General features: G+C 31.3%; 1 protein-coding gene across 2 annotated transcripts; it reads left to right on the top strand.

Annotated features, from left to right (window-relative positions):
- The first annotated feature begins 5,125 nt into the window (after window positions 1–5,125).
- LOC145090012 (serine/threonine protein phosphatase 2A 57 kDa regulatory subunit B' beta isoform-like) lies at window positions 5,126–7,283 on the top strand. 2 transcript variants are annotated; one of them, XM_079028376.1, is made up of 3 exons: window positions 5,126–5,342; window positions 5,452–6,703; window positions 6,786–7,283. In XM_079028376.1, exons 2-3 carry the CDS (start codon window positions 5,522–5,524, stop codon window positions 7,098–7,100), a joined length of 1,497 nt encoding a protein of 498 aa, XP_078884502.1. In that variant the 5' UTR covers window positions 5,126–5,342; window positions 5,452–5,521; the 3' UTR covers window positions 7,101–7,283. The 2 variants fall into 2 exon arrangements, with proteins under 2 accessions (XP_078884502.1, XP_078884499.1); XM_079028373.1 differs by having other exon boundaries at window positions 5,126–6,703.
- Window positions 7,284–13,169: the final 5,886 nt, after the last annotated feature.

The following is a 13,169-nucleotide window of genomic DNA, read 5'->3' as shown; positions in this document are numbered from 1 at the left end:
GGTTTTGTTAATCAAACTAATTAATTAAAATTTGGTAATTATATATACATACTAATTTACAATGACCACTTGAACAGTACATTTCTGTCATTGGATGAAATTTTTTTTTTCTATTTTTCGTTGACTCTCTTTTTATGGATTATTTTTTTATTTGGGAACGTGTTGTGTTACGTGTTTTTTTTTTCTGTATATACCGCTTCAACACGTGTTCCTCATCGGCTCAACCATCGACTTAGTTTAATCCCTCCACTCCTTGATATTTCCTCCACCGCCTCACACCACCTGCTCTACTTTCCACCGATTATGGTGACGGGAACAAAAAAGGAGGGTATCCGCCAATGGTGACGGTCTTGAGGTCACCATTTACAGATCTAAAGGCGCCCTGGTATGTTTACAACATTCATCGATTGTAAATAGAGGGTACATCCCGAAAGTAGGTATGCATCAGTTGTATGCATCTTTAGCATAACAAAGAAACCATATCAGATCCCGTTTCAATTACCGTTGATTTTCGTCTCTCACTGCCTTCGAGCATCCACTGCCGACTTTGTAAGCAACACCTTCTTGCCCTTAGCATCACCATTGCTTTCAGTTTCAAGCCTTAAACCGTACTCTCTGCGCTTCTGGTAGGAGAAAGAGGGTCGGAGTCCGAAGAAGGTGCATGTCGTGAAGCAGGAAACATAACTTACGTGGATGATCCACTGAATCAAACAGGTAAATCCCACCGACCTGATTGCATCATCTTTTCGTTTGTAGACCCCTCATACTTCAGATGGTTCGTCATGTTAGTGTTCTCGATTTTTGGTGGCCATATGAACTTAATTTGTATTTAGGGTTTATGCATTAATTTTTCTAGGCGTTTTCAGTCACTTGTGCAGTTGTGCCTGTTAATCTATATTTGTATAGAACTGCACTTCCAGGCTGAATTTGAAAACTCACAAAAAAATTATAACTTTAGATGCATATCACGTGTTTGATGAAATGTCTAAATGAAAAAAAAAATTAATTGGATGCAGATACAACCACTTCAAGACATATTAGATGAAATTGTAGAAAACTTATTTGGACTGAAGACTAAAAATTAATGTTTGATTTTCAGCTTAAAGGTTGTGAGGCAGTGAACATGATGGAGGAATGGCCGCCGAAGTTCCCAAGAAAGTAACATCTTCTGTTTTCCTATCAGGTAAGGGGTATTGAGTTTTTCATTTGCATCTTTGATTTTTTTCTTCAATATCCTCCACTTTTCTTGGTTGCCTTTAAAACACAATATGACCTTAATTTTTAGAAATACATACAATTGGATATTGATACACATTTTACTCTTCATGTTCAAGCAGTTGCATGTTAGATGTTTCCTGAAATGGCTGACTGAAGCTATCTTTCATGTTTTACCACTACTCATGACAACAAGTATTATTTTGTCTGAAATTCCATTTCTTTTAACATCACCCTTATCTATTTTTTCTTATAAAATTGTTTTAATATTATTTAGGCAAAAGATTTTGAATTTGTTTTACAGTGATATATTTGGTTTCTCACAGTAAATCATGGTGCTTCAGCCCAAGTAATTGACAATAGACGGCTTCAGGTATTCCTTATATTGGGTAAGTTACTTCTATTCATAGGTAACGATATATATACATTCTAATTGTGCGTTGAAAGTGTTTGTTGAAATGCCATGTTTACAAGGAACATATTAACCAACTAAATGGGGTTCCTGTATTACTAAATATCTCATGAAATTAGCAGAATTGTTACAAACTGATTTGGGTTTTTAAGTGAAAATACTTGGAAACTGATTTCAGATTATAAGTTGCAATGTTGAAGCTGTGCAGCTTCATAAAATGAGGTCACTGGAAAAAATGATATTATTGTATCTGAACATTGAAGTAAGTATCTATACCTTCTTTCTTAAAATTTCTATAGTTGGTCTCTAGGTTTTTATTAATTTAGTCCATCTTCATCTAGCCATTAATTATGTTTCATTTGGTAAATTTGATCTTTTCTTTGTATTACTGTCACGCTCATTCTTGACGTTACAAGTAAACTCATCGTATAATTAATTATTTGTTTTGATTTTTAATTGTATCAAAATCAAATTATGTGATTTATTTTTTGTATTTACTTTTAAATATTGCAAGCAATTCGTTCTCTTAAAGCTCAAGTTCCAGTGAGTACCACAAGCCCAGGAAGGTACATTCACAAACTTATTATAAGCTATTTTAAATCATATTTCAAGAAATAACAAATTTATTTATTTATCATATAAGATAAGAATCGAAAAAAAATAAACTTGGTATATGATGTGGCAGGCAATCGGTGGGAGGACTTTACTACCTTTCATATCTAGACCACGAACATTCTTGTGGGTCGAGATGTGGGAGGTGGTGGTCTATTTGTATTTACTCTAGCTCAAAACTTCGCGTAATTTACCCATTTTGCCCATTGTAATTTGTATCACATAACTTATTCTTATTATGATTGTACCGTCATATTTCATTTTGCAAATACAAAATGGAAATTAGATTTTTTGATGTTTACGTTAAATATAACATAATATAGTTATGCCCTCAAGGATTCGATGTTACTGGAAAACCTATTGTAAGCCCTATTTCCTTTTTTCCTTGAATTCCAAAACTACCATTTTTATCTGGAATTTCAATCACATACATTTTACGATTTTGCCAATTCCGACGGAATCGTAATATGAGATCTCATTCCATGATTGCCAAATGGACAAAATTTAGTTCCATTCTTCCATAAAGACCAAAATACCCTCGACATATGTATATTGAAATAAGTTCGGTTTATATTCCATTATTTCCGCACATAAATATAAATTACCTTTTGATCCCCAAGGTTTTGATCATGAAACCAAAGTGAAAAATCTTCGCAAATTCCTTCAAATTTCAACGTCGATTAAATATAATATCTAGATCAAATCAATTGCGTAACCAACCCCGCAATGCGGGATTCTTCCCTAGTTATTGGTATAATTGTAATGATAGTTTTTAGCAGTTAATTTTGTTTGAAAGTTACAACTACTATAGGAAGCTTATAATTTAAAAGAGAATTGACAAATTTTGTGGCCAAAGAAGAAACATTTCATTTTCTTTAGTTTTGTTTTCTATGGAAATCATGGAAGCATAAGGAAATCTGTTAAAATCAAGATTGAATCTTGATTGATTGTTTTATTGTTAGAAATAATGTCTATTTCCTTATAATCTTAATCACCTAACAAGTATGTATATTACTGACTTAATCTGGTTAGTGCAGGTTTGTCGGGGACTAAAGTTGATCATTTTTGGAACTTGACACTAAAGGTTGAGGGGCTGCTGGGTATTATTGTCCAAGTAGAGATGTAACTTTATAAGGATTATATATGGGAACTTGGATGCTTGTATATGTGGAGCTTTAAATGGATGCTTGTATATGTGGAGCTTTATATGTGGAACTTGGATGCTTGTATATGCGGAGCTTTAAATGGATGTACTAAAGGTTTTGGAACTTGTATTATGATAATTGTATCCTCTTAAATGATACGGTTGTACTCATACATGTATAGTGAGGAGTATTGCATTCTTATACGCTATACATAGATGGAAAGAGTTAGGTTTTCATTTTTTAATCTCACAATATACTTTCCAGAGTATCTATCTGAGACTCTTTCTATTAGAACTCTTAGTTAGAGTTTCGTGTTCTTGATATTTGTTAGGATATAATAATATTGAGGGAAGAGTGTAGTATAGGATCTGTGTAGTGAGGTTTATCTTGTAAGTAGACTCGTTTTTAATGAGATGTTGATAGTTTTATATTTTTGACATTTATCTTCTAGATAAATTCGTACCAATGCAATTTCTGTCTTAGGAAGCTGTAATTCACAAGCCTCTAACATGTTTGATTTTGTGTTTGTAATATGCTATATACATCTACAATCAAATACATTTTTCATATTTATGACTAGTATTTAGATATAAATTTCGATTTAGTGTATTTATATTTGATATTTACTATTGTCATACAAATATATAACATTAAACCACAAAAAAATTCAATGAACATTTTCTTTGAAAGTGACCATCATTGCGGAGCTATTCACATGAACAAGTTTCACAAGGCCTAATCTTGAAATCGTTCATGTGAATAATTTCACAATGATATGATTTTTCTGAAACAAGAATCATTAATTATAATTTAAAACACTATCGCCTTGTTCCCGAGTTCTACTTAAGGAGAGAAATGAGAGGTACGAAGGGAAAGTGAGGGGCGTCGAAGGAAAATCGTGTTTCCGAGTTTCATTAATGGAAGGAAAGTGAGGGGAGAGAAAGATTTTGGAGCCATATTTTCCTTTCAAATTTTCCTCAAAAATTGGATGGATTTGGGAAGAAAGTGAGGGGAAGGAAAATTTTAAGTTTTATTTTTTTTCCTTCTAATCCGGGAACACAAAAACTTAAAATTTTCCTTTCAATTCCTGTCATTTCCTTCGAACTCGTGAATACGAAATAATGAATATTTTTATTCACCTCCCTTTCTTTCTGTCAAATTTTCCTTACCCTTTCCTATGATGAATTTACAAAAAAAAACTCGGAAACAAGACGTATATGTTTTCAATATTATTCCTATGATTTACCAAAAAACAAAAAACAAAGCTAAAAAGGAAATGTAAAGCAAAACCCCACCATTTCACACCAGAACATGAACAGTCAAAAACTAAAAATGTGATATAGAAAAACATTTCAAATGAACTATAGTATCCTGGAAGTTTCAAGATCCTTATTTGTTGTTATGGTTGAAAGAGATTTCAAACTGTTTTTCTTATATATGAAATGATATTTACAACCACTTAAATAGCGACATTTCTCATTGGACCACAATACAAAATTGATTGCCTTTATGTACAAAATTCATCAAAACATCATTTTGTTAAAAATCTTTTTTCTATTTTCATATTCTTCTGATTTCCTCTTTTTCTTTTAATATCAAAGGAAATTGAAGTAGGAATTATGATGCTTATTGAGTTGTTACAATAACCATAGTTGGAAAGTTGGAAATAGATAAAAATAAATGGCCATGAAATGATTTAATATGATTAAAGGAGTCAACTTTATTAGGAAAGTGTGAGCCTTCAATATGTGTGTCCCTTTCAAGTTCCAATCGCCCCCTTCACCACATTTCAAATTATATCAACTTTGGTCTCTCTCACTCTCACTCTAATCTATCTTTTCTCTCTCCATTCTTTAATTTGATCGCCACAAATCACCTCCGCCTGCCGCCGATCGCCACCATCACACCACCGCTGCATTTCCCCCACCACCACCAATCAACTCCGGGTTCAGATAATGGTATAACAGACCCCTTCTACTTCGTGTTCGTTTTTTAATTGCTAAAAGACTGATTTAGGGTTTTTATTTGTTTTGACTGAATAACAATTTTTCTGTTCGGAACTGGAAGAAATTAGGATTAGTGATTTGCTGCTGAATTGATTTTGTTGGATTATAGTTTATACATACACCATAGAAATATGTTGAACAAATTTATGAAACGAGGGCAACGGAAGCCCTCGAAATCTGATACTGATACTTACGGGTTTACTCCTCCTGGAAACCGGAATTCCGAGTCTGTTTCTACTTCCAATGTTGTCGTAAATCACGCCTCTCGTGGTGGTGCTCCTCCTGTCGCGAACAGTATAGGTCAACAACAACAGACACCAAGTGGAACATCGATTCCTCCTCCTCCAACTGGAACTATTGAATCCTTGCCGATGTTTAGAGATGTTCCAGTATCGGAACGACAACACTTGTTTCTCAGAAAGTGTCAGGTTTGCCGTTTCCAATTTGATTTCACAGACACGTTAAAAATGGTTCGGGAGAAGGAGATTAAAAGGCTAAACCTTGTCGAGCTTGTGGATTATGTCCAATCCGGTTCTGGTAAAGTCACCGAGAGCAATCAAGACGAGATGATTCAAATGATTTCAGTAAACATCTTCAGGTGTTTACCACCGAGTTCCCATGAACATACAGGAACTGAAAACATTGAAACAGAAGAAGAAGAACCTTATCTCGATCCATCATGGTCACATCTCCAACTCGTTTACGAGCTTCTCTTAAGGTATGTTGTATCATCAGACACCGATGCCAAAGTCGCAAAGCGTTACATCAATCATTCATTTGTTTTAAAGCTACTAGACATGTTTGATTCTGAAGATCCACGTGAACGTGAGTATCTGAAAACAATTCTACACCGAATCTATGGCAAGTTTATGGTTCATCGCCCGTTTATCAGGAAAGCAATCAATAACATCTTTTACAGATTCATCTATGAAACACAAAGGCATAATGGAATTGGTGAGTTATTGGAAATACTTGGGAGTATAATCAATGGATTTGCATTACCAATGAAAGAGGAGCACAAGTTGTTTCTTGTTAGGGCTCTTATTCCACTCCATAAGCCTAAGTCAATTGCTATGTATCATCAACAACTTTCCTACTGTATTACTCAGTTTGTAGAAAAGGATAATAAGTTAGCAGATACTGTTATAAGGGGTTTGCTTAAATATTGGCCTATTACTAATTGTCAAAAAGAGACTCTTTTTCTTGGAGAACTTGAAGAGGTTTTAGAAGCTACACAAGCTGCTGAGTTTCAGAGATGTATGATTCCTCTTTTTAGACAAATAGCTCGGTGTCTTAATAGCCCTCATTTTCAGGTTTGAGAATTCTCCATTATCTTTTTTAATGTGTCATAAATGTGTACATGTGTATTAATTTATGATTTTTATATTTTTTTAGACAGCAGAGAGAGCTTTGTTTTTGTGGAACAATGAGCATATTGTGAGCTTAATTGCTCAAAACAGAAACATAATCTTACCAATTGTGTTTGAAGCTTTGGAAAACAATATTCAATCTCATTGGAATCAAGCTGTTCATGGATTAACAGTGAATGTGCGTAAAATGTTTCAAGAAATGGATTTCAAATTGTTTGAAGAATGCCAAAAACAGTTTGCTGAAAAACAGGCGAATTCTCAACAAGCAGAAGAACAGCGTCAATTGACATGGCAAAAGATAGTGGATGCTGCTGGTGGTGGGACCCACCAAATACACTAACAAGTAAAACAAGTAAACAAGTAACAAGTAACAAGTAACAGATCTTTGTTTGTTGATGATGTGTTTGTTTGTTTGTTTGTTCTACGGATTATGTGGTTAAACATGAAAAGATTATTTTGCAAAAGGAATGGTGTAATTCTAGACAGCATATTATTAATATATACTTTTTTTTTCTTTGAACAATCTCATAAGGATGTATCTGTTTGATTATTAGTTCTTGATTTCTTCATCAAGGAAGAAATCAAATCGTTTAATTTTATTTGGTATTCGTGAATTTGTATTCGCCAATTGTACATTTTATCATATGATTCATTAAGGTTTAAGATCAACGAGTTGTGGGCTTATGGACTCTTATGGCCCATGATTATAGTTCGGATGTGATTCCAAAAGAAAATGGAATCATTGTTTGAGAGAATTAATTAATATTTTTGGATGTAAGTAATATAGTTATTCGAAAAAAAAGTATTTGAGCCTTGGAGTTATTAAAGTAGATATTTATACAGTATGGTCTAGTTGTATTTTTTTGAGGATTTTATAATAATCATGTGGTATTAAAATTAATAATTTGATATGATTGATATAACTTTTATGGGTTGTCATTTTTTTTTTTGTCGAGGATTAATTTGAGTTACGAAAAGTTTTAAAAAAGATATGATTCTAAATACACGTATTCTTAATTATTCAACTTTTATTTCATGGTATTACATCGAATCTTTTGAAAAGTTTTAGGTTATCGAGTAAAAGTAAATTTTGATTTGATATAGTTGAGTCGAAACGGATAAAAGCGTAAAGTGATATAAATAATTAAATAGGATACACAGTAGGATCTTGTTTAAGATAATGTGTTCTAATCTACCATAATAAATAAGAATGATTTTGTCACATGTCCTTCTTTCATTCAATTTGCCACATGTCATTTTATCATAATTTAGAGATATATTTATTTCCACTTGTCATTTATTTCATTTTGCATTTCTAATATATTATTAATTAGTTTCCATAAATTAAACCTACCATAATGATATGAATTTCAAATTTTAAATTTTAAATTTCAATTTCAATTTCAAATAAATTTACAATTTAAACTTTTGTATTTAACATTTTGTTATAATTAACCTGTTTAGTATACGGGTCTAATAACTAAACAATAATTTTAATTTATTTTATTTTTTGCATGTTTTTTTTCTCATAATTTTTATTTATTTCAAATTTCAAATTCAAATAAATTTCTCATTTAATCGTTTCTATTTAACATTTTGTTTTTATCAACCCGTATAATATACGGGTTTCACAACTAGTAAATAAACAAACTAATAATTTTTTAAATAAAAAATTGAAAATATAATTAGGTTTTTTTTTTTTTTTTTTTTTTTTTTTTTTTTTTTTTTTTTTTTTTTTTTAATGAAATTAACCATTTTATATATGTTTTTTTTTCTTTAAACTTCTTAGATAAATAGCATGAAACATGATTCTAGAAATATTTCTAGTCGTCTACCTTCTTATTCAACCTTCAAACTTTCTCAGCATTACTAATTCGACCAAATAATACTAAAATATAACATACATTGATTGATTTTTGAATAGCTAGGTACAAGTTGGCGTTATATATTTAATAATATTAATAATACAATAATAATTCTATAAAGTGAAAGTTGAATAAAACACGACTATGAGTTGAAAACAATCACAATAAATAAAAGTTGATAAGTGTATGTATCCCTAAAAAGTAAAAATCCATTAAGATTACGTATCGACAACTACAGTTTTATTGACATTTTGATATGAATTGATAAGTTATATTATTGAACATTTAATTGATATGAATTAATAAGTTGTTTATATTCTTAATTTAGCGTTGAATTTAAGTTCATTATGAAAGTTGACCTTGGGTGAGGCTGCGTGCGAAGAGCCTTTTCGTTCCTAGCTTTTTCGTAATTGTCTTCTAGAACAAGTGAACAACATCAACAAATTAACAGAGGAATGGCCGATTTTTTTTTAATATTAATAATATTTTTCTTATCATTAAATATTTAGTTTTAGTTACCGAATTATCTGTTAGAATTTTGGGTTTCAAGAAAATCAATTTGTTAGAAAGTTGACCCTTTCACGAAATACCATTTAGTATAATCCAAGAAGATCGATTTGAAATTACAAACCTATCCGAAATCATAAAACACATAATTAGCTTGCTTTTGATTGTGTTCGTGAGAGACAATATAGCAAGAGAATAAACAATTACCTTGCGTTGTTTGCACCTTGTAAGGGTGAGCCTCTTGACCCACCCCATGAACGGGAAATAGGATCCCCGTTAGGGGATCTGTCTATCTCAGAATATAACTAAATGGAATTCAATTTATCTCAAATAAAATCATGACTACACTAAATATATTCACAAAACCAAAATTATTAACAATTTACCGACTAATTCATCACCATTTAAATACTAACTTATCCTAATTTTATGGTCAATACTAAACATATGCTTTAAAAGTTTTGTTAAATAACATTTATTAGGGTTTTAAGCATCATATAACCATGTCTATGTCTAAAATAAATTTAACGAAATTTATAAAATTCAACATTATTCTTATATATTTATATTTTGATGTACTTCAGTATTACTAAGGTTATGTTTGGTAGACTACTTGAAAAACTAGTTGATAACTGAAATGTAAGTGCAATAAAAACAATAAACAAATTGCTTGTTGTGAGTTGAAACCGTGAACTCCAACAAGGACAAAAAAAGAAAAAAAAAAGAGGAAGATACTTGATCACAAAGTTACTGGAAGTTCATTTAAAAAAACAAAAGAACGACACATGCTCCTAGCTATTTATACTAAAGAAATTGAAAACTACTCAAACTTCTAAAATGATAAAATAAAACACTTTGACTCCTAATCTAAAACTGAGAATTAATAAAAGGCAACTTCCCTAAAACTTGACTTGAATCCGATTAACCCAACATGAAAAACTAGCTACTAGCTTATAAGCTAGCTTACAAAAAAATGATGTTTGGTAAAAACTAATGGATAAACTAGCTGACAGATATAAAGTGACATAAAAGCACATTTAAAAAAATATGATTTCTATAACTAATTAAGGGTATATTCGGAATATTTAAAAAACCGTTTCTGAAAAACTAGTTTGAATAGACTTTTAAAAAAGCTAGTTTATCAATTATTTTTTAGCTTGCCAAACATATTAATTTAAAAAACTCTGAAATAAAAAACTAACTTATCATGTATATGTGATTTGACAAATACAACTTTAATTTATTGCACATTTCCATATATTGTATATATTTATTTCAAACTTGAAGTTTTCTTTAAGAAAATTGACTTAATATATTGGGTCCGTCCAACTACAATTCACATTTATACAACCATTGCCACACTATACTATTTGTTTTGGGCCTAGTCGTTTTCTTAATGTTTATTATTTTATTTTAAACATGGTTAAGGTTTCTTAATCGTATGTACGAATGGTGATAAAAGATACGCATTTTATGGTTAAGGTTTCTTATATTGCGAAAGCCTCTTTCAGTAGTGGGCGCAGACTGTTTTAGTAGGGGTGTTCCTCGTACTTCAAACGAGTGCACCTAATAGAAAAAACCCAAAAAAACAAAAAACAAAAAAACATTTACACTGCATGCCGGAAATTTAGCAGAGGTCCGGAACCCCAAATGCCCCACTAAGGTCCGCCACTGGCCTCACTAGGCAGTGCCTGGTGTAATATTGCTAATGCAATAAAAATCTCTTCTCGAATTTGACGTCACTCATCAGGATATCTTCACTCTAATATCCGGTTCAAATATCAATATTTTGTTTTGGAAGGATCGATGGTGTGGCTCTCTAACTCTGCATAAGCGATTCCCTAGATTATAAGCTACGGAGTCGAAAAAATTATGTATGATATCAGATAAAATCGATCAAACATGTTTTAAATGGAGGTGGAAATCGGCGACTATGGATGGGGAGGTTTTAGATGATTTTATGGAATTATGTTCTATCATTCAAGGTGTTAATACGAATCCTACACGAATCGGACTCCGCTTAAGCTTAAATCCAAATGGAAACTTCACGGTCAATACCCTGCGAAAAAAGATAGACTCCTCCTCAAACCGTTACATTGGCATATCAACCAACTGGGCGAAAGCAATTCCTTTGAAAGTGAAATGCTTTGTCTGGAGAACATCAATGGATAGGCTGTCGGTGGCAATAAACTTGGCAAATCGACACACTAGTATGACAAACACAAATTGCCCTTTGTGCAATGGCGAACAGGAAACGAGCAATCATCTATTCGTTAAATGTCCAATAGCAATCGAGGCGAGATCTTGGATCTTTAAATGGTGTAAAATTCCAACAACCAACTTTGACACAATTATTGAATTCCTCAATTTCACAGCTACATGGGGGAATTGTCCAAGAAAAAGGGAGAGACTAAAGGTGGTGTTTTATGGGATGCTTTGGTTTATGTGGTTGGTCAGAAAAAACTCCATCTTTAAGGAGTTGATACCGATGCCAACTAGGATTGTGGAGGATGTGATATCTCAAACGTATGCTTGGTTCAAATGTAGAACTTCTTAGTTGAAATGTAGACAGTTAGACCGGAGTATTTCACCATTTTGTTAAAACATTGTATTCTCTTTTCTAACTGCCCACAAATAGTCACTTGCTATTTGTATTGACCTTATATATATATATATATATATATATATATATATATATATATATATATATATATATATATATATATATATATATGGCTAGATTATTTTGTTTCTTACATTTATTGTATTTTATAATGCACCAATATGATTTTAGTAAATTAAATAATTATTTAATTAAATAAATATATATATTAAATGATTTACATAATTATAATTCTCTTTTTATTGAAATTAATTAAATCTGTCATCAATGTCAGTAATAACATTCTTTCAGAATGAATTCGCATCTAGGTTTTTATATATGAGTTCGTATTTTCTTTCAGGACTCATTCACTTAAAATACAATAAAGTTGCATGAAATATGAAGAACGTGAGTGTATTCTACTAGAATACACTGTTATTCTGCTGGATTACACTCGTATTCTTCTAGATATAAATTCATTCTGAAAGAATATTATTGTTGATATTAATGACAAATTTAATAGGTTTCCATAAAAATGAGTTATAAGTATGGATAACATTTAATATACATATAATTAATATTAAATTGTTATCGGTGCATTCTAACACACAACAAATATAAGAAACATTTGAATATATATATATATATATATATATATATATATATATATTATTCGCCGTTTCCAAAAAAATAAAAAAAAAATTAAATTAAAACCAGAGTAAATTACATTAATGGTTAATGTGTTTTGGGTAACTTAGGTGTTTGATTCATAATATTTTTTTCTTTATAACTTTGACCCCTCCCTATAATTTATTGTCTTTGTTTCTTTAGTCTTTGACCTTACATTAAATGACCTTTCTATCTTTAACTATTTATTTAAACTTTTTTTTATCATTAATTTATAATTACATTATTATTACTAATAAATAAAAAATAAATTAACCTAAAGCGCTAAAAGACCCAACACACACCTTTATCCTAATCTCGGTCTCTTTCCTCTCACCCTATTATGGTCTATGCATGTCGCTTGATCTCATATAATGTTGCTTCAATTCACCAAAATTTACATGACCCTCGTTGTAGTCTCCCAAAAGATCACCACCTCTCCTTTAACTATATTTCTCCTTGCAAACTCCAAACCTTAGACATCCACTTTTTCTAAGTTCATTTTCAGGTGAATCCAAATTGATTTTTCAAAACCCCAAAATAAGATAAATCAAACTTAACAAACCACCATCTCTTGTGAATTGACCCAATCATTATCAAATGATTTGCAAATTGGTATGGAAGAATGATGAGGTTGTTTTAAGTTTTGGCTGCCTCAAGTGGTTAATAAGAGAGAAACAAAGAAACAGTGGAATCGAAGCCGTAAAGTTCGAATCCTTTGAAATCGAACCCACACCCTCTACCCTAATTCCAGATATATCGTTAAGAA

Source organism: Lactuca serriola, chromosome 1 (genome assembly GCF_051521515.1).
Source record: "Lactuca serriola cultivar US96UC23 chromosome 1, Lser_US96UC23_V15, whole genome shotgun sequence".
NCBI classification, from domain to species: domain Eukaryota; kingdom Viridiplantae; phylum Streptophyta; class Magnoliopsida; order Asterales; family Asteraceae; genus Lactuca; species Lactuca serriola.
Note: the sequence above shows the minus strand (reverse complement) of the source record. Positions and strands in the feature narration are given on the sequence as shown.